General features: G+C 37.1%; 1 protein-coding gene across 10 annotated transcripts in view; it reads right to left on the reverse strand.

Moving 5' to 3' along the window:
• LOC131684934 (protein ultraspiracle homolog) overlaps positions 1–27,503 on the reverse strand; it is an 83,722-nt gene that overhangs the window by 44,192 nt on the left and 12,027 nt on the right. For 4 of the 10 annotated variants that reach the window (XM_058968221.1, XM_058968217.1, XM_058968224.1 and 1 more), the window contains exon 2: positions 17,028–17,551. In XM_058968221.1, the coding sequence (XP_058824204.1) occupies positions 17,028–17,121 (94 nt within the window). In that variant the 5' untranslated portion in view covers positions 17,122–17,551. Of the gene's footprint in view, positions 1–17,027; positions 17,731–27,503 lie in introns of those variants that run through there. The other 6 variants (XM_058968222.1, XM_058968220.1, XM_058968226.1 and 3 more) reach the window with 3 other exon arrangements.

The following is a 27,503-nucleotide window of genomic DNA, read 5'->3' on the forward strand; positions in this document are numbered from 1 at the left end:
GGCCAGATTGGTCATGGCACTGAGTGAAGCTGAAGGGAGAAAAATATCAACCATATTGTATGTCCGTAATACTTATTAGTTCTGAATAAGATATATCTTAGCTTGATTTTACATGCAAGTATCGGTAGTATGTTAACGACTGTTTTTCTAAACAAAGTATAAGTTTAAGTTTAACACTTACCAGATAACTAAATCAATTTTAACGCACCAGCCGTTTGAAATTATCAGTTAGATATCACTTAATTGAAATGCTACGAACTAGTTTGTTACTATTTTTCCCAAATTCCTGAGCAACCTATTTCCACGAGAAATATCAATTAGCATAAGCATCCTTTTAAATGTACACACTCTCAAACTATTTTTAATTTATATGTTGAGATACATCTACATTAGTCTGCTGATTTTGGTTGTATAGTTTTCTTGGAGCAGTTCTTATGCTAATAAACCAGCATAGTTAGATATCAATATTAATTCTTCAAAAGGGCTAATGAGATTTTTGTAAACAAACTTGTTTCGCTCATTATTCCGCTGCCGAGTTGAATTTCATGAGAGATACATATGAATCAACATCTTTTCCCTCGGTAGAATCAATTTCAAATATTTTCTGTGTTCAAATTATAACAAATTAAGAGAAATCAGCAAAACAAAAGTTGGTTTACAAATCTTATTAGACTATTCAAAAGTTGATACGGAGTTTGATGATCAATTCACTTGCAATAGAAATTAAAGTATATTTTTCAACCACGATGAATTCGACTATTTCTATCAATAAACATGATTGAATCAACTTTTTTTCAGTCATAAAGATTTGTTGGAGTGATCCAACTGGAGCTGTACCGCTGGATTCTCGGAAGGGCTCTATGTCAGAATCCATCACTGCAATTACAGACGAGAAGAAAAATGTGGAACGTGTTTCTGATTGTTATATTGAGTATACGATGATGTGAAGGCGTGGAGATTTCATGATAGCATGGGAACGAGTGTTTTAATGTTCGCGTTTGAGACCGCAATTGTAAATCTATAAATGCTAAAACGTTCTCTTAATCTGTTATATGTCTGCGAGAAATCAGGCGTAGATGTGCATGAATAACCGCGAAGGATCGAGCGATTGTATGTTAACCTGTTTGATCTCGAGGGTGGTTTTGCATGTCGCGTATGCTAATATGTATGTAACAGTGCATATATAAGTTCGATTGCATAGCTGTGTGATCATTTACATATTCGTGTCGTTGCTTCTTCGTGTGGACCGCGTGTCTATGTTTATGTGTATTACTTTCACCAACAGACCCCTTGGCCCCAATGTTGGTTACTTAAATTAATTATATTTCAAAATATTTAATATTTTTGCTTCGCTGGAGTCCGGTAACAGCGCTCTGGCAACCATAGTTGGTTCTCCTGCACGGAACTCGCAGAAGAGAGTTATTGCGGAGAGAAGCTGTATTAACTGACAGCGGTTTTCGTAGCTTGGCAGCTGAAATCTGTTTTGCCAAGGGAGATGTCGGAGTGAAAAGCGTATAAAGCTACGTTGGATGGCCTCGATTCTGTCAACGCCGTTCTGGTAGCACGTATTCCAAACAGCAGAACAATATTCTAGTGTCGAGCGAACCAGTGCGCAATAGAGTGATTTTAAACAATATAAGTCTCTAAAGTTTTTCGCTATTCGGAAGATGAACCCAAGCTATCTTGATGCCTTATCCACGATGTATGAAGTATGTGGTTTGAACGTTAGTGCCGAATCCATGATGACTCCGAGATTCTTGACGTCAGAGTGTTTTGGAATGCTCGAGTTGAAGAAATGGTAGTTAAACTGGATCGGATGGCGTTTTCGCGTGAACGAAACGATTGAGGATTTACTCGGGTTTGAAAACAATTTGTTTAGTTCACACCACGTGCTAAAGCTCTCCACTTCAGTCTGAAGAGACTCGGTGTCGGTTTTATCCCGCATTTGTCGCAAAAAATTTTCATGTCGTCAGCGAATGAAACGCGTGGTCCTTGTAATTTGATATTGACGTCATTAAAATAGAGGAGGAATATTAGTGGACCGAGATGGCTTTCCTTGTGGTATGAAAATTTGTCGGAGAACATTTGGCAAATTTCCTTAGTGTCGGAACCAAAAACTCCATTAAACGACATACAAGATAGTAAGCCAGACTCTTTTCGCTGCTCATTCACATACTTCCAGAACGACTTGGGCTTAGATTTCAGTTGGCGCTCGACGTTTCGCTTGGTATCTAATGTTTAGATGCTACAAGAAAGTGAGTTCTCCGATATCACAAGAGTTCCCGACAATGTCGCCTTCAAATTTGTTGTCTGGTGTACGAGTGTCATTTTTTTAGATGGTCCAACTGGTGGCATGGAAATGATCTTTTGTATAATAGCACTTGAGACCAAGTTTATAAATGCATAGATGAGGTTGTCCATGTTTCTTCCTTATTTAAGGTCCAAAGTAATTCGTTGACTAAATTCTTTATCAAGTGAATAATTTGATTGCCATACAATTTTGAATCATCTTCATTTTGTTTGCTGCAAAGTTTGCCTGGCCGCTTTAATGATTATGTCACAAACTTATGTTAAACAAATGTTGCTAAACTATTTTTTTTTCTAAGCAGTTTAAAACTTTAAAAATGGTTAAATTTCACTAATTGACTAATTGACAAAATTATAATTTTATTATTAAATATGACCTGAATGTCATTTGAAATCAAAATGCTTTTAACCGAAACCCTCCATAATGTGAGTTTTCGAGATATTATTTCTACCAAAAAAAATTATTCATGAAGTTATTTCCTTTTCATAAGTTATTCGTGTTTTTCTATTACGCACTATCAACAATCCAATGTTTCTCAATTTAACCGTTATATGTCCAACAAAAACACCTTTGACAGGCCAACGTGGGTACCCGGGTACCCACATATTGAAAAGCTCATAACTATGGCTTCATTTAACCGATTTGGACACTTTTAGATGCTTTGGATTCAGTGGATTCAGATTCCACTTTTTGATTCTGTCAAATTGAATCGGATGAATGGATCTGGTTCTTGGTAATCCAGATTTTCCGGAGCAATGTTACAGTACTAGGGAATGATTTGTAAATTTTAACAATGCCCTAGCAATATGAGTATTAAAACTCTTCAAATTGTCTCGTATGTTATTTATTGCTACGGGACCCAATGGCAATTTGAAAAATGGAATTGGAATGGAATGGCCACTCACGGCCCCACGGGAACCTGCTCCGGAATGTCCGTTCCGGGGTCAAATCACCAAATGGTTCCAAAACCACGAGATGCAGCCTACTGATGCAATTCCAAGAATTTTGATACCCATATTGCTAGTATTCCATTGAAATTCACAAATAGTATGTGGAGCCTGCCTCCCGAAATCCGGATTCCCGGGAACCGAATGAAATAACCCGATTCATTTTCACCATGTCTAAAAGTGGATGAGTTCCTAAATCCAGAACACCCAAAAGTGTCGAAATCGGTCGGAAATTGCTTTAGTTATTGACATTTCAGTTTTGTGGGTACCCGGGTACCCACGTCGGCCTGTTATTCAGAAAATTCAGGAGCCCCACCTCACTCCCCCATACTATATAAACAATATTATTAACCCAAAAGCTTGACTTAGTGAAGTTCTAAATTGTCATAAAGTTTCAATTTCCAGCTATGGATAAAACATGAGAATTTCATTAGTTGAAACTTAAAAAGGTACCCGGGTACCGCGTCGGACACATAACGGTTAAACACGACCAATATTTTTATTAATAGCTTCTCGAAGATGCAAATATACTAAATCTTGGAAGAACCATTAATAAAATTAATAAAAGCACCTACTTTCTACGTATTTTAATAATTCTTACTAACTGCAGTCAGAAATACATTTTTTTATAGAATATGATTCTAAGAACAATTTTTTCGAGAGTTATCCTACTGGAGGTGTAGAGCTAGGTTCTCGGAAGGGCTCCCTGTCAGAATCACTCACTACAATTGCAGACGAGATGGGAAATGTCACCTACTAAAACACTGCTTAAAGCCAATTGCAGCGGGTCGTGATTCTGAATGTGATATTCAGTGTACGGTTCAGATATGTGCGGACGTAGGGATTTCGCGATCGCGTGTATCATCGCGAAGGGATCGAGCTTTTGTACGTTAACGTGTTCGATCGTATGTTTTTGCTTTTGCTTTTGAAAAATTGGATGTGATTTTTTGTCAGACTACCACACCGTGCTGGGATACGCAACACAACTGCGCAATGAAAAAACCACAGACGCTTTTTCAAAAGCACCATTCAACTAAGCCGATGGTTTTTCCAGCAGCTATTTTGCATGATTTGAATCGTGGTGATATACTACTACTATAAATCGACTGATATTCTTCTTTTCGAGTTTTGAAAAGGTTTGAAGGGATAATCCGGTGGCAAAGCTGAACACATACTATCAAGCGTTCAATTCTAACACATGCTTAAAAAAGATAACTTAAGCTTTCAGCTGTTGAAGAATGGTTGCAAATACAGCCCACAGAAAAAGTCAATCCACGGCGACCCGCTAGTCGGCCAGGCCAGTGTGCACAGGCTGTTGGCTGACCGTTAGTTTGGGCAGGTATAGAGTATGAAAAACACAAAACATTAAAAAAGCCATTAAGCCCTCTCAATCTCCTTGATGCACCACTATCGAGGTGTAATGCAGTAACCATTTTAAAGCAGTTATATGTCTTTAGCACTGATGCACGCAATATGCTTGATGAGGTTTGCAATACCGTCAAACTCCTCAATCTAGGGGAGTAGAAAGAAAAATGATAGTATCAACGAATTGCATTCAAAATAGATAATTATCAATTGTTCCCGTTTTTTCTGAATCGTATAAAGCGACAATTGGAATACCTCTGCGATGGATTTTTAAAATAGTGCTTAACATGCCTGCATTCATTGTATGATGAAATTGGATAAAGGTGCCTTTCATGATGCTACTTAAACCCCGTTTTCACTGTCAAGGATAGGTCAACTTTGCGAACTGACGCCGGACACACAATTGCGTAAAGCCAACCGCAACTATAATACTTCACAAGCTACTCTGCATGCCATTGTCGTTTCTGAAAAAAAATCTTACAAGACTCACTCGCAACAGAACCCATTTTTCATTTTGGAGCGACATATCGTCTAGTCTTGACTTATTTGTGTTGCAATCTATATAAAAGGATCTTTATTTGAATGATATTATTCTATACCGCAGGTATCTGGCACAGCAAAACAAGATTTTGTTGACTTATCAATCTTTCGGCTAATGTATTTCGACTATATCTAAGAATCATAGGAATTCGTTTTTTGTCAAACTATATTTGTTTCTTTTCTACTATGGTCGTGCAGATAAATGATAGACTAGAGAAAGAATTTTATGCACACTGCATTACTATATATCAACCGGATTTGAGCACTTTCATGCTCAATGTAATGGTTTACCTTGTTGTGGAAAATGAAGTTTTCCTCGGTAATTATTTTTCTGAAATAAGTCAGTATCGCATTCTGTGCATACCAAATCTTAATGCAGGAGACTTTTACAGATACGCATTAAAAAGCATTGGAGAACTCAACTAGTAATCGAAAGAAAACTTTCTCTGTTGATAGTTAACTGTCGATGTGCATTTAACTACAGATGTATCTGGACGAATATTGCCACACCTAAAATCAATAGTTACAGTATTTTTTCGCGACGGGCTTTTAGTTTTACACATTTCAGACAAATCGATACTTGAAGTGGATTAAGAAAAAATGTTCGTTGTTGTTAATTCTTTTTCTCACGCTTGCTACGAGTGGAACTGAAACTGATAGAGGCCAAAAGATAACTGACCAGTTAGAATTTCTTAAAAGGAGAAAAATTTAGATAAAAGTTATTTTTTCTCCACTAAGGAGAAAATTGTTTGAAACCGCCTTGGCGCGTAAAGGGTACAAAACCTACATCTAAATTAGTTATGGAATTTGCGTTTTGATTTCATCTAATCAGAATCCGATACTAACTTAGTGACAGGACTAAGCTAGCACCGGCTTGACGCTAGCTCCAGAAAACGAAAATACTATACTGAGCAAACCCGTAATCCCCTCCTTAGTAGAGAAAAATATTTTACGTAAATTGTTCTTCATGCAGGAGAAATATAGCATAGTGTATATTGCACTGAATTCCTAAGCCAAACTTAGTTTCGATCTTCATTAATTCTCATCGGCTTAATCACAGCTCCTTTTCTTGCGGGACGTCTCGTAAGGCTAGGGAAAAGAACACAAATAGTGATTTCATTTTTAAAGATCTAGCGTCAATTCAATACTAGCTTAGTCCTGTCATTAAGTTCGTGTCGGATTCTGACGAGAGGAAATCGAAACACAAATATCATAACTAATTCAGTTAGATTTGTTTGAGGTAGAAGAAATAGAGAAAGGATTTAAATTTTCCAAAAATCTGTATTTTTACTTTTAAAGATGTCATATATTAAAGAACTCTAAACTATTGTTTCTGATTTGATTGGTTTAATGAATAAAGAATTTGAATTTTAAGCGCTTCCTCTCAGCATAAACTATTTCAAATCCATCACACAGTGCTTTCATATTGGCATTTGGGAATACACAAAGCCAAGCATTACCGTTCTATCATTCATTGTATGCTATCTGAGATCACATATTAAAGATTTCCCATTCCTCTCCGTCACATATTTTCACAAAGACCATCAACGTCACGATTATAATTCTCATGACACGTAAGCAACGCAAAATCCGCAAACTTTCCCGTATCGAAAATCTGGCTTTGGCTTATCACAGCAAAACTCGACAAACGTGTCGTTGATATTAAATTTCATGACCCGGGTAAGTGGCCCCAACGTAAATTGGCATATTTTTGTTTTGGTTGTGCATTTTTATTCGCACGACTTCCACAGAAACTGAAGCGAACTCACCAGAGTCATATTTCACGCGCTGAGTCCCATCCATCTGGGGAGGTGCGGTGCAGCAGTAAGACGATACCTAGTAGCAAATTTCTCAAAACTTTGCCGACGCTATCCCTCCACTTAGTTCGTGTATGAATGAGATGCATACAGACAGGGACACAAAGTACGAACCAAATTTCGTTTGATGTGTGTATATTCATGCACGGAACATTCATCTCTTTTACAGTGATGACAAAGGACGATGCAAGCAGGCAGTAAAACTGCATCAAAGTGTTATTTTTTAGCCATCTGTAGAGTTATTATAGAACAAACAGTTTCTACTGCTACTGATATACACAAACATACAACACAAATGAACACAATGGTTACAGACTTCTTGCGGATGTAACAATTCCAGACTCACAAGAGTTTCCCAGACAGTTGACCGCTCCTTATACACTCGAGTCGACACACGCAGCTTCCTTCATGTGCATGCAGTTTTGCGAAAGTGAATAAAGAAACGGCTGCCGGTTGGCCTTGAAACCTCGCGTTAGATCATCTTCGATCCGTTGAGAGTCTGGTTCCCTTGCTCAGATACACTATATAGTATAGCCGTACCCACATTTCTTCCCTCCGCATACTCAATCCTCTGCCCGTTTCGTGGCCAGCGCGAGTATTTCTCAGAGCCGCTGCACACGTGGGAGAGAAATGCCAGGTTCCCACATAGCGCGTTGAGTTGTAAATTGACCCTTTCGATTTTCTTCTAGGCGAACCGCAATAAATACTGGAATTTGCTGCATATAAGTATCCATCAAATCCAAGCGATCCGCCTTTTTCAATACTATGTAGGATTTGCATAGTAGGTTTGTCATCTAGTATTGCAGCAATTGCAGTACAAGCCCGTTATTTTGACAAATACGTTATGGCGGGGAAAAATAAATCACACCAGATGCTGCTAGGTTCTCATGCAATTTCCGATTAAGATTGTCTGATAATGTGTACATCCAAACATTTGTCTGCGCACCAAATGCAGGACCCAGACAAATGTTTGAAAGTACACTTTATCAGACAGTCTCAATCAGCTTATTGATCTGAAAAAGAGTACAAGAACAGCCGCTCGGTATGGTGGGCAGATTTACCTGCCCGGAGGCGGAGGTCCGTCTACCGAATTTGGCCTACTGATTCGGAAGGTATGTATGTAATTGTTGTTTCTTTGCGCACTGCATGTGCGCAAAGCGTGATTTCATGGGAGGAAACAAGTTTTACTTTAAACTGTCTGTCTGACGGCTGCTTAGTCCTGGGGCCCCAGACGCGCCCAGTTGTATTTTTGCGCGACAGCTGGTACGGGCTGCACATGCAACATTCATTATTTATACATACATGTTTGTACGCGTAATGTAAGTTTGGGACGGTGGTGCGTTTTTCCGGTGCAGCTCTGGGACCGAATAAGGAAAAGATCCTAACGCGATGACGAAGTGGCGTGAATTGAACGCAAATTGGGTGCAACTAAGGAACAGCTGCCGCAATGTATCTAATCGGCTTTGCGAAGTACTTGCGCGTTCAACTAATCTTGCACCTTTTCTGTTTTGCGTTTCCGATCGTCTTTTTTGGGCAACTGTATATTTACAGACTAAGGTTCCAAAGGGGATCGGGATGTGTATGTATATTTTCAGAAGTTCAGTGTTTAATAATAATGATAATATATACTGTTGGCAACCATCCCGACAATTCAATTGTTGGTTTTTCTGTTGTTTTGATTATAAAGTACCTTACAACATAGTTGACGAATCTCGCACTAGAAGTACTCCTCGTATTTTTTGAGGGAAATACGGGAGCTACTGAGTGCTTTATCTGACAGATCTTTCCAGATTACTTTGTTGTGGGTCCCTTCTCATTGCTCCATTCCGGGCAAAGAGAAGGCGGACTTCTTAGCCCTAGAAGGTGACGTTTATGAAAGACCAATTTGCTTCAGCGAAATTTTAAGTATTACTCATCAGAGAACCCTCGAAAGTTGGCAAAACTCGTGGAGCAAGAAAGGTGGCTACAGGGTGGTTCAGGGGGATGAATGTGGGTCGTGAATTCAATCGTGTGGTGTCCCGACTCTTGGCAAACCATTGCACGCTGGATGCACATCTCCGGCGTATTGGGCTCGTGGATAGTGGTATCTGCGCTTGTGTGGCTATCACGACATCGAGTACATTGTCTGGGCGTGCACCGAGTACAGTTCCGCCAGGTCTCGGCTAATGCATACACTGCGGGCCCGAGGAAGACCAACGAACGTCCCGGTTCGAGATGTGCTGACAAGCCGCGATTTCCTTTATATGTCCCTCGCTTACACTTTCGTAAAAACCATCAATATACAAATTTAACTGCCCCTTCTTATTTCTTATCATTCTCAGAAACGCTATCTTCCACCTGTACCATACACCCACGAAGGTTTGATGCGACTCCAAGGCGACAAAAACATCTCTGTCGAATGAGCCAACAAACACGGGACCTACAGCACGAACATCACACGCGCAACTCGAAGTGTTGCCGATCCAGATCTGAGCCGTACTACGAAATCGAAACCTCTGCCGTCTTGAGGAGGACCACCCAGCGTCCCAGTACATGATTCTTCCTGATGAAGGTCACCCGAGTCTGTAATCTATGCCGTTGATCTCCCGATGCCTGAAACTGAAAGTTTATAATTTTCTCCCCCTGTCATCTTTGTCCACCCTCCCTCCCCTGACTCATATACCCAGAAGTAAAACCGTACCCAACTCTACTACCACATAAAACTAACTTTAATCTCCCCGATTCTTTACAAAAGTCAATCACGCCCTTTAGTTATTCCTACTATTAAGATAGTAGTAAAATTGTCCCTGTTAGTTAAAAATTATTTGCTCCAATAATCTCCCTGCTTAAAATGTCAAACCATATTGCTATAAAAACTAAATGACCCCTCTAGTCTTACGAAAATTAAATTACCCCCTTGTGAATATGTATAACATAGCTATAAAACCTCTTTAATTTCATTAAAAAAGACACCCCTAGTTTTATGTAATTTAAAATGTTAAACAAAACAAAATTGGCACCTTTAATCTAACGCAAACTTGCCTTATCAAATAAACGAATTGAAAAAAAAAACCTCGCGCTATTTTTTTGGAATAGGCAGGACACTGAAATGATATTTTTTGGGCGAAGGATACTATGTCTAAATTGGAAACGTTTCTTAGGGTGATCCAATTTAAGCTTGATCAATTGCAGCAGGCCGTAATTCCGATTGTGATAATAAGTGTATGGTTCAGATGTGAGATCGTGTAGATTCCATGATCGCGTGGAAACGAGCGTTTATATTTACGTTCGCGATTGCGACCACGTGTTAAAACGTTCACTTAATCGCCGGGAGCTTTCATGTTTGCGAGAAATCCTTGTACGTAGTTCATCTAGGTTTAATTCTCAACCCCGTGCATACCCACTAAGCCAGCGAAAAGTTGTTCAGTAAATTGTTTTGACGGTTTGTACAACAAAATTATATTTTTACGGAGATTTCAAATTTTGAAATTCGCAATATTTTTCACTGATTTTATCATCAGTTTTGTTTTTTTGGCATATAAACGTTATCCAGTAAAATACTGAATGAATGTACAGCAAAATATGAAACAACATTACCCAACCTCGCCGAAAATTTTAAAACAAGTACAGCAAGTCAAATCGCCATTTTCAAACGGCAAAACCTTGACACAATCTGTCCGTACATTGCATTATTTGAATTTTCATGTTTTATAGTTTCAAGGCGAATGGTGCAAAGAATTGAAGAACCGCGAGAAACGTTACACTCAAATCTCAGAATTTAGCGTTTTCAACAGCTGAATCTTTTGATAACATTCATTTTCTGTTTTTTTTTTAATAATTTTTTTTTCGAGAGTTGTCCTACTGGAGCTGTAGAGCTAGGTTCTCAGAAGGGCTCCCCGTCAGAATCACTCACTACAATTGCAGCCGAGACAGGAAATGTCGCCCACTAAAACACTGCTTAAGGCCAATTTCAGCGGACCATGATTCTGAATGTGATACTCACTGTACGGTTCAGATATGTGTGGGCGTAGGGATTTCGCGAGCACGTGTATCATCGCGAAGGGCGTTTGTATGTCGCGTGTGGTAACGTGTACGTAACTTTGCGTGTATAAATTCTATTTTATAATAGTGGTCGTTCGTATATTCGCGTGTGTTCTTGGATGATCGCGCGCGGACTTTAAATTTGTTACTTAATTTTCGGTGTACGGTTTAGATGCTATAAGAAAGTTAGATCTTCCATATTACTAGAGCTCCCGGTCATGTCGCCATGGAAGGTGTTGTTTAGTGGATATGAGCTTTATTTTTTATTGATACAATTGAATGGATGAACCCAAGTTGCTAGGACGGAGGGTAATGATTTTCGGACGTGGCCGATTCATGATCGCGCGAACACGAACGTTTATAGGTTCGCGTTTGAGACCGCATTCGAAATTTCGTAGTGCTAAAACGTTCACCTTATTACCGGGGTGTTATAAAGTTTGCGCGATCGCGGGCGTACTGAAACCGTCAGTACCGGTAGTACCAGTAAAGTACCGGTACCCAAATATTTTTTTTTTAAATTTGAAAAAACTTCAAATTGAAATTGAATGCTCAAACTGATGACCTTATTCTCCGATGATTGGTTTGTGCTGCCCAAAAAACATGTTTATTGTTTTTAATTGCTTCGGAATGGCAAGAATCATTTCAGCAGAAGATATTTTTTGTATGCGGCACCTTATTTCATTTCGAAATCTACGCCACTTTGAAATCAATAACTGCTAAGCGGTGCGACTTTCGTCGACTTCAACAGATGGTAAATGTAAGAAACTCTATTAACCCTTTTCCCATTTCCCCTCTTGCTTTTCTGTAAATTGGTTTCGACCTTTATGTCGTTTGCCTACTATTCTCTAATGTATACCAACGCTCCTTGCTTTCCTGTATACTATGGAGTTTTGCAGAATTTTTCGATCACCATTAATTACAAATCGACTCATTTGAAGCAGTTCACCAAGTCTAAAATTGTTAGCTACTAAATCGCTGTTCGTTCTTTTATAGATAAAGGTTTATGAGCAAACCAAATACAGACATGACTTAGACCATAGTCTTATTACGCGCCACACAGTGAATAATGGAAACCAATCAGAATTTCGCTAATAAAACAAAATCAGAGCAAATTTTTAGGTCTCTTACGCTAGATGTGAATATTTTGAAGTTCAGTACAAGATCGTTAAAATTTAATTTCGACAAAATAGTGCAGGAATTTAAACATACTGTTCAGTACAACGGGAGCTAGTAATGTTTAACTTCTAGAATTATTATGATGATGGCCGCACCTCATTCCCCCGCAAAGGTGTTAGCTCAATGATTTATCTAGAAGGTAATTAATATAATCAAAAGTCATCTTGCAGACCGATATTTTGAAGCAGGTCCCCCTATTTTTCATAAAAAATTGTATGGTACCGAAAATACCGGTACTGGCTTTTGTTGAGTACCGGTATTACGGTACCAAAAATGGGTCAGTATTCCTGGGATTTGCGGTACCGGTATTACCGGTACCACAGCCCTAGCATGGACTTCTGGTATCGAGGGTCTCTATCCTCTAGGCATCCTTCCGGAAGTAGCCAATTCAAGATCGCGTTAGCGCGGGAGATTGTAGGATCACGCTTGAGACGCGTTTGAATGTTTATAAGTGCTGAGATGTTCATATTATTATTGGAATGTTATCATGTCAGCGAGATCGTGGGTGTAGGTTGCGTGGTTGATCGCGAAGGACTCAAGCATTTCTATGGTAACGTGTTTGTCACGTGTATGTGACTTCGCGTGTATAAATTTGATTTCTAATGTGGTCATGAAACGTGTTGTTTAGTGGATATGAGCATCATCTTTTTGTTTGGTGCTAAATGCATTGGGCCTATGCTACTAGTGCCAAGGATATGAACTTCCGGACGTAACTGATTCATGATCGCGCGAACACAAGCATTTAGAGGTTTACGCCTGCGACTGCGTTTGTGAATTTGTAAGTGCTAAACCGTTCATTTAGTCATCGGAGTGTTATCACGTTTGCGATTATGTGCGTAGATTATCGCGAAGGACTCGAGTGTTTGCATGTGGACGTTTTTGTCGCGTGTGCTAGTGTGTATGTAACTTCACGTGTATACATTATTTTTTAAAAGCGCGAGGCCATTCGCACGTTCACATGTTCTTGAATGATTGCGCGCGGACCGTGAATATGCAAATTTTTTAGTGTATGGAGAGTGAGTTACACGGTCGCCATGGAACGTGTTGTCTAGTTTTTTTTTTCTATTGATCTAACTGTCCAGTTTGGGCTGCTAGGATCGAGGGTAAAGACTTCCGGACGCGACCGATTCATGATTACGCGAGCGGTGGGTTGGTGCTTGAGATCCTGTTAGTAAATTTATATGTGCTAAAACGTTCACTTACTACTATCGTGCTTTGGAGATCGCAGACGTAGGTGCGTGTGAATTATCGCGGAGGCTGCCAAAGATCATCTGGTATATTGTCATATTCGGGAGCCCTGGCATGATACAGTCTAAATTTAGGGGAGTCCCAAGTCAGGGCTTGTCGCCAGTTCCCGGTCATGTCGCCATGGGACGTGTTGTCTAGTGGATATGAGAGTTTTTTTTAATTGGTCCAATTGAAGGCATGGATCTAGACTTCTGGTATCGAGGGTCTCTACCCTCTAGGCATCCTTATGGAAGTGGCCAATTCAAGATCGCGTCAGCGCAGGAGATTGTAGGATCACGCTTCAGACGCGTTTGAATGTTTATAAGTGCTGAGATGTTCATATTGTTATTGGAATGTTATCAACTCAGCGAGATCGCGGGTGTAGGTTACGTGGATGATCGCGAAGGGCTCAAGCATTCGTATGGTAACGTATTTGTCGCGTGTGTGTGACATTGCGTGTATAAATTTGATTTTTATGCGCCATGAAAAGTGTTGTTTAGTGGGTATGAGCGTCATCTTTTTGTTTGATGCTAAATGCATTGGCCCTATGCTACTAGGGCCGAGGATATGGACTTCCGGACGTAACCGATTCATGATCGCGCGAACACGAGCATTTAGAGGTTCACTCCTGCGACTGCGTTTGTGAATTTGTAAGTGCTAAACCGTTCATTTAGTCACCGAAGTGTTATCACGTTTGCGAGTATGTGCGTAGATGATCGCGAAGAACTCGAGCGTTTGTATGTGGACGTTTTTTTCGCGTGTGCTAGCGTGTATGTAACTTTGTGTGTATACATCATTTATTATAAGCGCGAGCCCATTCGCACGTTTACATGTTCTTGAATGATCGCGCGCGGACCGTGAATATGCTAAATTTTTAGTGAATGGAGAGTGAGTTCTCCCATTTCACTAGAGTTATACGGTCATGTGAAACGTGTTGTCTAGTTTTTTTTCTATTGATCCAACTGTCCAGTTTGGGCTGCTAGGATCGAGGGTAAAGACTTCCGGACGTGACCGATTCATGATTACGCGATCGGTGGGTTGGTGCTTGAGATCGTGTTAGTAAATTTATGTGCTCAAACGTTCACTTACTACTATCGTGCTTTGGAGATCGCAAAGGTAGGTGTGCGAGAATTATCGCGGAGGCTGCCCAAGATCGTCTGGTATATTGTGATCTACGGAAGCCTGGCATGGTACAGTTCAAATTTAGGAGAGTGTCCCAAGTCAGGGCTTATCGCCAAGCCCAGGGTGTTTCCAGAGAGAGCTTGGCCCTAAACCCACATTATTTCGACCATGGCATAAGTGGGTAATAAAGGTCGCCAAGTTAAGTACTAAATTTGATTTCAATGTAACTTAAAGGGTTATATACAAAGTTATGGCGAAAAAGTCAGCTAAGTTCGTAATTTTTAAGTGCTTTATGCAAATTTTATTTGAAAAAGTGAAAGAAAAAAGTAGCACTATCGAAGATAGAAAAACAAGTTTAATTAAAAAAATATTCAAGGATGTCGGAATCATGGCCCATCTCCCGGAGCATGTTTTTGGCAGAGGTTTGCGGTGAACGCTCTCCCAGCCGAACTGCTCAACTGAAATCCAAAAACAAAAAAGATTATCGAAGAAAAATGTATTGTGGTGTACTTAAACGGATCAGTTTCCCAATAAAAAAACATGTTGATAAAAAAATTGAGTTTTTTGGTGCTTAAAATTTAAAAAAAAAATCATTGAAAAGAATCGAACATTTTTTGATGAAAAAGGAATCCTTCAAGTACATGAGAATGTAAACACAAACAATCCAAAAAAAATTAAAATCGATGAATAGTGTTTGAGATATCACGTTCACCGCAACGGTATTTTTCAAAAAACTTCAATCCGAGATAAAGTTTTATCCACTTCATTCGTAAAAGAACCAGCGCACTGCAAACGGCTGTAATTTAACATCTAGTGATCCGATCTGGATGAAATTTTACATCGATGTTTTCAAAAGTATGTACTTTCAAAATTAAATTAAATACTATAAAATTGTTTTCTGTTTTTTGAGTTCCAACTTTGTATATATCCCCTTAACTAAAAAGAAAATATACAGTGATCTCATCACTGTAATACTGCTTTGTGGAGAAGTCCCCGGACCACATCAAGGTACAATATCACGCCGAGGGATCAACGGAATTTGGTTTTCAGGTATCAAAAATGTGTTTCGAAAATTAGTGAATCTTGCACAGCGGTATCTTGTCTCGTCAGTCACGGAATGTGGGATCCTTTTGCTGCTTAGGCTATATTGGGTATGTCCAAGTGCAATGGAATATGTCGAATACAATACTCAAAAGAAGACGAAAAATACAACGACATTGTATTGGCATTGTATTGGCTTTATATTTGCTCTATAATAACACTAAATGCAAATGTAAAGCAAACATGCTTTAAAGATCCTCAAGGCTTGTATGCATTATATCATATTTATATGCGTATAGCGAACTGCGACTAATGCTATAATACGCTTATGTTGTTATGCATTTATAATGCTAATGTAGAGCTCGATTGCATTTGAAATGTCGAAAAAGTTTTTATGCCATATTACTGCTAATCTAAATTCAATATTGTGCAATAAATTAATGCTTACGGTTGTTTAGGAAATGTAGTAATTCTTTCAGTTTCCCCTCAATCATCGATTAAATTCACCAGATCAATTACACTATAGTTCCATTTTAAAAGCGATAAATATGGTCCATATCGAATTTCACACCATTTAACAACCATGTACAGGTCTTCATCACCAACAAAAACACCAAAATGTGATTTTCATATGAAATCCAAATTAAAATCTACCAAACCACCATGGCATGGGTGTGATGTTTTTCGTTTGCTCGGGTTACTAGAAGTTCGCTTGACGAGAAAACGATAAATATACCAGATATACGCGGTTTATGTGGTTATCTATCCAGTTACCACTGCTTGCTATATTGTCACGATATGATTTACTTACTTCGTTTTGTAGTCGCGTCACCTGCGCAGTATAGTGACTGATGTTACCCACGTCTTGTTTTTAACTATTTATTTATGGCAAACATAAAAACGTCACCTGATTATTATTCAATAATTTATTCAATTAAAATTTGTAATACACAGTCTGATTAAATGGTTAACCAAGTTTACAAAAATACCTGAACTACTCAATAAGAAGGTTCTGATAGTTCTTTAGTACTAATTTCAAAATATCTGAACTGAGCAAGTTCGTCAAAGAATAAAAATTGGTCGAATAGGTAATTCAATGTTACACGATGTTGATTACATTGATGTTTTGATGACAGTGATTCCTGGAAAACACATAGCAAAATCAGTGAAAAAAGTGATTATGTACCATTTGCACGGATTCCAACAAAAAATAATTTGTTGGAAGGAAATTTTCAAAACTCATCGGTAAATTACTGAAAGTGGGATCTATCTTTCAAACAAATTGTTCAGTTTTCTCAAAAAGGATTCGACTTGAAGTATACGCCGGAATGTGGTGGACAATTGTCATTACGGAGACGAAACTACAAAAAGCCCATGAAATATTTATGCAACACACCAAACAAACCCAATTGTATTATTGTGTGCCCACTAATTTAAAATACGATCAAAATCTTAGAAAATTACCTGCCAACCCCGCAAGTGGGAGTGTTCGATCCCATCGTCCCTGCGCCTGAATGATCGCCGCTACCGACAGCATTGGTTTCTCCTTTTTCAGCATTCTTCGGTGCACAGAAAACTATACGGAACTACTGAGCCACTCGACACGTAACTGTAGAGCCGTCCGCAACGTAGCGGTGGTAGTAAGTGTTTCACAAACTAGGAACACTCTACAACGAGAGATCAATCGAGATGATTCAGCAGCACTCAGACGGGGAGGCACGAACTGATCTCGTACTCAATGCTCAGCCTGCAGCCGTAATCCAAAATTGCGTTGTTTTTTGTTTCTTCTGATCATCACACACACCCATGCGAGAGTATTAGTTTGCACGAGCTTGTTCACTCAATTAGCACAATCACTCATTTTGTACGGATGCGATGACGCGAATTCAACTGGAATCGTGGAATTTTGCCGATTTTTTGTTGGTTTGCTTTGACCAACCATCGTCTACTTCGCCTTCTGCCAAGTGGGTTTGGTAGAATGGTAACAGCTGGAATTGATTGGCTTCTTTCAGTTAATTGTTTTAGGTATCTCCTTGACGGTGAAGTTGTTCTTCACAAAACAATTGATTCTGCTGGTGGTGTTATCAAACGTAGCTATTCGAAACCAACTGTGAACTTCCATAGAACCCACACCGGATACACCGAAGTGATCCCGCCACTGAAGAGACTAACGTTCAATTGCGTAAAATTGCATGCTTTATTATTATCGCACCCGGCCTGCCACCCTGTCTGACCGAGGATGGCTAAGAACCGGGTGGGGAAACCGATACAGAGCAGGGACAGACACAGATGCATTTATACGGGAGCGCAATATGTGCGGGATGCAAGTGTTGGAAGCAGACAACCTTCGGGAGCGTGGTTCAATCGCCAAGTGCATGCTCACGAGTCAGTCCCCGGGAATTGGGTTAACTGACGTAGTGACCCTGAGACGATGATGAGGATGATGATAATGACGATGATGTCGGGAGGGTGGTGTATTGTAGCTTACTAATTAACATCGTACGTGTGCACAGATACATACGAGTTCGATTCGATTGTGGACAATCTTTTCCAGCCTTACTGGGTCGAGCAAAGGATCGACCGAATTAGCACTGTTTGAGTAGTCTCTATCTCTTATCACACCGCGGATGTGGAATAGTCAGTACACAAAGAAAGCCAGTAACAAAGCTAGAAAGTGTTATCAGAGGTAGGTAATCTTGAGGACACTATCATTTTTTTGGCACGCGACAATGGAATTTCGACGTTATCTGCGAAAAGTAAATGGGGGAAATGAGACACATACACTCGTGCTGCACTAGCTGTTCGAATGTTAGCTTTATTATCTTAAGTGGAGGGTCCCAACAAAGAAATTGCTGTCACAGGTATGCAAAGTCTGCTTCGTCTAACATTTGTTTGAGAGGAAGGATAAATTTCGATGATTTTGAGAACAATTTCAGAACAAAATTTTAACAAAAAAATACCTGTATCAGTTCGTTCCTACTAGCAATAAATTGTAAAATTTCACGAAAACGAATAAGGCTTTAGAATTTTGTAGACATCGCACAGGGGGAAAATGTGTTCCCAAATTCCTGCACATGGTTAAAATTCCAAAACAACCGCAGTTTAAAGCGAATTATCCTTCAAAGTATCACTGTTGCTACTTTCAAAACCCGAACGAAGGTCGCGGTAGGGAACAAAAGGAATGTCAGTCCGACACTTGTTATTGGTAGAGGTTGTATACAGGGTGTTTGGTACATGGTTAAGAACCTCTCGGGGGGTGATAGACTGTCATATTTGGAGTAAAAAATTGTTCTACACATACCATAAAATCTTAACCGTTACAGAGTTACTGAACTTTTTGTGTAAAAAAACTTATTTGTCTTCAAATACCTATAACTTTAAAAGTATACTTTGTATTTTAAATCTTTTAGTTCCATTCGAAAGGTGAGAAAATTTCCTATTGAATGGGGTTCTCATATGTTTTAGTTAATTAGTTTTAATTAGCTTTTAGCTGTAAAGTAGTTAAACGTTAGTGTTTTGAGGAGGTTTTTGCTAATTTTCTCGAAATAATGAAGTATGATTATAGCAATATCCATTACCCAAAAGTTGGGGTTCAGGACGATTCATAATTTGTTCTTGGACGTCTTATTCCTATCTCTTCTCATTTCTTTGTAATTTCATCACTATACTTTTCCTGTACCCGACTTGCAAGTGCTTAAAAGACTCTAATCTACCAAATATGCTTTATATCGTTATTTACAAGGCTTCATTGGAGAGCTGAGAAAATGTACTATCGGTGTATGTACAAATATCTTTTAGTTAAGGGTACTAAATGATTTTTTACTAACGAAGTAACTCAAAATTTGTGTTTTTTGGAGAGTTTTATAATTATTCTAATTATAATTCAACAAAATTTATCGTTACTATTGTTCATTTGATGCCCCTTTATGTTCTTTTTAACTTTTTATTTGACACTTTATCTATATCTCTTTTCATATTGCTGCTATTTAATAGTTTACACAGCATGATCTCGCCACAAATGTGATGGGTTCGAAATCGTTATTTTTGCATATGAAACGATGTGATAATTGAATGGAATCAAAGAAAGAACTGTAGAACTTGCTGAGATACATTATTTTCATGATAATAATGGTGATGTTTATTATTTACCATTTTAAGAAAATTATTGAAAATGCTATTAATAGCACTAACTTTAAACTAATTTACTTCTAAAAGAATACTAAATTCACTTAACTGAAAAGTATTAACACATTTTTCTCTGTAAAATTTTCCTGGCTTTCGAATAAAAAGAAAAAAAGTACAATAAGTGCCATACTTTTTCAATTAGAGCTGGTATTAATGAAAGTGAGACAAAAATATCCATGTTTAATAACCCAAACTCATGAAAATAAGAAAAGGTAAGTGTATCATGTCAAAGAACGAATTATGCAGCTCTTCAAGACTAACAATTATTAAAATGATGAGGTTAAATATTAGGATTTTCAAGAAATAAACGAAAAATCGATTAAAATTGTTTAATTTTCAATAAATTACTTTGAAAAGGCTACTTGAACTCATTAGCTGAAACATGTTAGGGCATCACTCAATGGAAAATTTTCTCACCTTTCCAGTGGACCTAAAATATTTGAAATACAAAGTATACTTTTTGAGTTAGAGGTATTTTAAGACAAATAAGTTTTCAACACAAAAAGTTCAATAACTTTGTAATGGTTGAGATTTGATGGTATGTGTAGAACGATTTTTTTCTCCAAACATGACAGTCAATCACCCCTCGAGAGGTTCTTAACCATGAACCAAACACCCTGTATACTACTGCGAACTCCACAAGATGAATCAGAATCGTTAACACGTGCGCACAAGTATTAACCCGGGATAATGGAATCTCAAGAGGCAGTTTTGGTTCGGCTTTAGAAACTCGGTATTTTGGTTGAAGGAAGAAACAACAAAATGAAGTGCAGTGCTGCTGAACAGTTGAGTGACAAGATCAGGTGAGTAAAAATCCAGGACAGTCGCGAAGAGTGGGCGAAACACGAATTTGGGTCTTTGCTTGACGATGGACGATGATTTGTTGAAAATTTCTAAAGGTCAAAAACTGACGGTTGCCTCTATTATGAAATCTAAAATAACCGATCTACATTTAAGATTGCAGCTTTTTCATGACGATTCAACAAACTATGGTGTTTGTAAATTACATCACAATGGTAAACTGAACTTCAACAGGGCGGTTTTATAATATAATTTCAGGGATTTGCGACTTCGTCTCTTCAGAACCATGGGACGGGACTACTGCATCAGGCTGACACTAGTCCAAAATTAGAAACACTACTTGTGAACACACTAACAAACTCATAACTTTCAACGTTTCGTAAGAGAATAAGTTCCGTCTGCCGATGAAACATATTGCAATCGAACCTTGTTTGTATATTCTTAGTGTGAAGAAACTTCAAAATTCGCTGCTATTTTGGAATCCTGTAGGCAAACAAAAATTAAAGATGACGCATTTTCCCGACGATTTACAGTAAAGCCGGGCAAATCCGCTAAACTTAAACACCACACAACGCATCAAAAATACCTATAAATGCACCAAAATATTGTTTGACTTAAGATCTACTATCTTTAGACCTTGAACAGGGAGGTATTAGGGGATTTTAGTTTTCTCGGGATGCCATTCAATATTTTTTCACAAAGAAATTAACCTAAAGTCGAAGATTTATGTTCGCCATCATGTAAAAAATTCAAGATAACGGACTTGAGTTTAATAAGACTCCATTAACAACAATTCATTATCTGAAACTGCACAATGAATTCATTTCTTGGGTTTCGATTTTTGGCAATGTCTAACTAAAGTCTAGTGTTAGTGTCAGTTTCTGATGAGACGAAGTAGAAACACACCCATGACTTTATTACGGGGTCCTCTTATATAATTCTGCAAAATGTTTATTAATCCTTTATAAGGCAATGGCAACTATATTGCCACCTTTTCGTTTCGTTCAAAACGCAGGAATATGAAGTGAGACGTGTCCTAATCTTATGAAATCTACTTGTTAGGAGTCTGGCAACTCTTCATGTTGCTTTTTATTGAGATACAGTGAAAAGTGTCAGTTTGGTGAAGAGTTTTTCGAAAAAAGGCGGCGGTTTCCTTTTGGACAAAATTAGCTCGGTTTTGAAAAAATACTCTAGACCTTAAAATTGGTGATGCAAATTTGTAAAAACAACTATTTTTATTCCGAAAATTTGGTTTAGGAGTGGAAAAATTTCAAAGAAAAAAATAAAATGAATAAATGAACGTCTGTAATCTGTGGTCTCATTTTTCAACTTATCCTCAGAATCCAGGGGTTATTTACTGTTAATCGGGTAAAAACCAGTAACCCACCTTAATTTCTTTTTAAATTTATGATCCAGCTCATGTCTTTATATTTGCATCAATCTCGCTGGAAAAACATCAAACATTACAAAGACTGACAGTAGCAGTATATTTTCAAAACAATTTTTATTACGAAATAAATGTAAATATATTCTAAACTAAGTGAGAGAACCGTGTTTCTATTAATATAACATAAATTAATAGCCCCAACTTGGGGCCTTATAAAGGGAGCACTCGCTGGGGCTCTAACACAATCTCGCTAGATTTTCAGAGTGCACTAGTGCGACTGTCGGAAGGTTAAGGTTTTATCTATAAAATCAAAATTTTCGAGCGTAAGGTGCCAAAAATGGCGTTTCCAGCAAAACAGGTTTTTAAAACTGAACTCATCTGGGGTCACGATACATGTCGAAATTCGTCGTCTACAAGCAGAAAACAAAACGATCTTGAAGATTACATTCCATAGTGGCACACCAATCTAAAAACATGAAAAAATTCTATTATAGAATTATAGAAGCAAAATGGCGGCCACTTAAAAATAAAGTATCGTTTTTTTGCATGATTTTTCCACTTTGGTCGACTGTAAAAAATCGTTAATGAGCAAAATATTGCGATTTTGTAGGATACAGCGCCGGAGAATGTAGTCTTCTTTTAGACGGGCAAAACGCAAAGTTGATTGGTAAAATGGTTCAAAAACGAGAATGCCACAGATCCGAACAACACCTTTTGCTGGAGCCGCCATTTTGGATGCCATTTTGAACGCCATTTTTGACACATTACACTCGAAAATTTGGATTTTATTGATGAAACCTTACTAAACATTTTGCATAATAGCGCACATGTCTAAGACATTCTATTTCTTCATAAAATATTATCAAACGTTAGGTACTTTTAGCACAATTATACAAGGTGTTTGGTTCATGATTAAGAATCTCTCGAGGGGTGATTAGCTGTCATATTTGGAGAAAAAAATCGTTCTACACATACCATCAAATCTCAACCGTTGCAGAGTTATTGAACTTTTTGTGTAAAAAACTTATTTATCTTAAAATACCTTTAACTCAAAAATATACCTCGTATTTTAAATCTTTTAGTTCCATTGGAAAGGTGAAAAAAATTTCTATTGAATGGTGTTCTCAGTTAATTTCAGTTAATTAGTTTTATTTACCTTTTAGTTGTAAAGTAGTTCAAAGTTGGTGTTTTTGATGAGGTTTTTGTTACTTTTCTCAAAATAATGAATTATGATTATAGCAATATCTATTATCCAAAAGATCGGTTAGAGGACGATTTATAATTTGTTCTTCAACATGATATTCCTATCTCTTCTCGTTTCCTTGTAATTTCACTTCTAGTTTTTCCTGTAATCGACCTGCAAGTGCTTAAAAGACTTTAATCTAAAAAATAATAAAACATATTTATCGTTATTACCAGAGCTTCATTGGAAAGTTGAGAAAATTTCCTTTCGATGTATGTACAGATATCTTTTAGTTAAGCGTACTAAATGATTGTTTACTAGTAAAATAACTCAAAATTAGCGTTTTCGAAGATTTGTAATTATTCTAATTAATAATCAACTAAATTTATCGTCACTATTGCTCATTTGGTGTCCCTTAATATTCTCTACAACTTGTTATTTGACACTTTATCCCTATCGCTTTTCATTTCGTTGCAATTTAATAGTTAACACTGCATGACTTCCTCACAAATGTATTGTACTCGAATTCGATTTTTTGCATATGAAACGAGGTGATAAAAATGATTTTGCTTCGAAACTAATAGAGATAATTGAATGGAGCCAAAGAAAGAATTGTAGAACTTGCTGAGATGCATTAAATCCATGATAATAATGGTGCTGTTTTTTATTTACTATTTTTAGAAAATAACGAAAATGCTAATAATAACACAAACTTTAAACTAATTAACTTCTAAAAGAATAATAAATACACTTAACTGAAAGGTATTTATACCTTTTTCTATGCAAAATTCCTGGCTTTCGAATAAAAATAAGAAAAGGTACAATAAGTTCCATACTTTTTCAATAAGAGCTAGTATAAGTGAATATGAGATAAAAATATCCGAGGTTCAATAACCCAAACACATGAAAACAAGAAAAGATAAGTGTATCATGTCAAGGAACAAATTATGCAACTCTTCAAGACTAAAAATTTGAATTATTAAAATGGTGATGTTAACTATTAAGATTTTCGCGAAATGAACGAAAAATCGATCAAAATTGTTAAATTTTAAATAAATTACTGTGAAAAGTATACTTAACCTCATTAGCTGAAACATTTGAGAACATTTTTCAATGGAAAATTTTCTCACCTATCCAATGGATCCAAAAGATTTGAAATGCAAAGTATATTTTTTGAGTTAAAGCTGTTTTAAGACAACAAAGTTTTTAGCACAAAAAATTCAATAACTTAGTAACGGTTGAGATTTGAAGGTATGTGTAGAACGATTTTTTTCTCCAAATATGACAGTCAATCATCCCTCGAGAGGTTCTTAACCATGAACCAAGCACCCTGTATAAGAAGACCCCTCAAGTTGGGATTTTGCCCCTCATGTACAAAGAATAGTTTCACAAAAAAAATTTGGTTTTTACTAATTTTTACTCCTTACGGAAAAATATAGCATAGGTAAAAACTCGCAACAAATGCGGAGTTTGAACCTGCAACCTCGTCCGTCTTCGTCCGAATGCACAAACCCATCATAGCTCAGAGAAAGCATAAGGGTTTGTGCATTGGACCGGAGTCCCAAGGGTTGTAGGTTCGGATCCTGTTTTTGTGTTTTTTTGTGATTTTTCATATTCCAAAGTAGATAAAAAAGATTTTTCGGCGAAGAACAAATCGTTTTCGTTGGCGATACATTAAGTATTAGTCCATTCAGAAAAACTTCATACTCTAAGGCAACATTTGAACTAGATTTTTCTGAGTTTCAAATGCAAAATATTAAAAATTGGCCGAGTGACAATGAATCTACCCACGAACCCTCGAAAAAAAAAATCCGGGCGCGTCATTGCATAGTACAGCATGAAAGTGATACTCGTTTTAAAGCTTCTAGTTGTAATTTCTGGCACAACATGACGAACCTTTGTGTATGTTTTGAGAACGTGGTTTATTGGAAGAATTTGGTCTTATATATGAAGCATTTCATAAACAGAACATCTATGGAACATGCCGCAATAATTTTGTCAACATATTTGTCAGATCTGGGTTACTGCGAAAGACACACGGTTGTTTACTTTGAATTCTATTTTGAGCAAGATAATTTGATCGTATATACGAACCTGGCTTTAGTGAAGTACGAGCCGGTAAGTGCCTCATGGCCAAGAAAGAACTCAAAAGGGGAAATTACCAGTTATTCAGCAAAGATGCTAAGAACTGGCGCCAATTGGTGACGTAAACCATCGGTATTTTAACAGGTTGGACTTTGGGATGAAATGTCGGACTATGTATGTAAAATACAAAGGGGTTTTATACAAAGTTGGAGCTAAAAAAATTGAAAGAAAATATTGCATTTTCTGCAAGTACACACAATTTAAAAATATTTATGCGAAATTTCATCCAGATAGGATAGCAGATCCAAATAGTATTAGATTTCAAATTAAAGCCGTTTTCAGCACGCTGGTTCCATCCATAAGCACTTGGCGAGCGGCGTTACAAAACTTCAAACCGCGATTTTCTCGGAATGGAGGTTTTTAACAAAGTACTGTTGCGATGAACTTAAAAACTCTCCTACCGATTTTCATATTTCCTCGTCAGTATCTAACAGCTGACTGGGCCGCTAGGTAGACACTAAATCCAAAAAATGACACGCAACTTACGTGTACGTTTAAACGACTAGTCGGGACTGATCTCCCGGTGGTACAAAAGTTATGTTTTTTTTACTGATGAGGGTAAAAGTGAACTGAAACGTCTGTGGCTATCACGCCGATGTGGCAATATGCTTATACACCCTAAAGGAGCTAAATTGGAGTAAACCCCCTATATATCGCATTTTGGAAGATATTTGTTAAATTCATTTTAATTTAAAATGATACTTAGAATTATATTCTGTAATAAAATTACAGTTTTGTATGTCAATTAGTATGGAATTTAAAAACATGTATAAAGTTATTGTTAGAAAAACTTTTTTGCTGATAATTTCTCCATTATAAAATCACATTCAAAATGTTTCTTTTCTCTTTTGGTTTGCGTTAACAATATAAAAAATTAGAAAAAATGGTTTTTTTGCAATTTGAATTTATATCATAAATTTTTGTTTTTGTAAAAACCTTTTTTTCAGTGTATATTTTTTTCGTGAATGAATACTTATCATTCCTTGTAAATCGTTCTCAGATAGTTTTACTGTATAAAATAGTGCAATCCAACAAAAAATTTTTGAAATTATTGCACGTAGAAACGTCTACGCCCTTTTAAAATATTGCACTAGAGTCAAAATAATCTTATTGACTGTGGAAAATGTTTAGTCTTCCATGCCGGTTAAACCTGCAAAGTTTCATCGGAATCTAAGATGGTCGGTCACGATTTTAGAGATTTTCGGACTGATCTTCGTGGAATTCCTCATTAGTCAAATCCACTGTCACCAACATAATGGTACCAGAAGGGGAAAAATAGGAGACATTTTAAAGTCGATATTCACCAACAAACATCTGGTGTGACAGGCTATATGTACTTGTGGAATAAAAAGAGACATTTTCATTAAACCCCGGACTGCCAACCAGAAAATCTACATAGACGAGTGCGTGGAAAGCAAGTGCTTCTTTTCCCGAACAACATGAACGATAATCGATGCAAACTGGGCATCACCTAGCAGTGAGATGAGACATTTCTTACACTGGATCGTTCAATAGTTTGCAGAACTCATGCGAAATAGGCACCCAACTAGAGTTCGGATGGACACAATTTCTATTCCTGCACGAATAAAACCTTGAATAAACTGAATAGAAAATGAATAAAGCTAATGAAATTTAAAATAAAATGTGTAGAATGATTAATGCAAATCAAATTAATAAAATAAATAATTCAAATCAGCTTGTTGAATAAAATGTTAGAAAATTACAAAGAAAAGTAAAAAAATAAAGTGATCAGTTAAATTGAGTCAAATTAACCAATTGGATAAAATGATTAAAAGAAATGACTAAACAGAATTAAATATAAAATAAATAAAAAAACCGAACAAAATATATGAACCAGAATACAGGAATAAAATTAATTTAATAAATAAAATGAAAAATCAATGAAATTAATGAAATCTATAAAAATATAAAATTATTAAAATAAATGAAAAAAATTAGATGAATTGAATTAAAATAAATAAAAAGCGATTTAAATGGATAGAATGAATAAGATGAATTGAAATAAAACAAAACATAAAATAAACGAAATGAATAAAATTAATCAAATGAATAACAAATAGAATGAATGAAACAAAACGAATAGTGAGATTAAGGATCTGAAATATACAGACAGGTGAACTAGAAGTGGCAAAGTCGTTAGAAACAATGATTAATAAACTGAAAAATGGGTATATGACAGGAAATTTAAAACAAATATGCTTAAATAAAGTAAAACAAT

Source organism: Topomyia yanbarensis, chromosome 2, assembly GCF_030247195.1.
Source record: "Topomyia yanbarensis strain Yona2022 chromosome 2, ASM3024719v1, whole genome shotgun sequence".
Classification (NCBI taxonomy): Eukaryota; Metazoa; Arthropoda; class Insecta; order Diptera; family Culicidae; genus Topomyia; species Topomyia yanbarensis.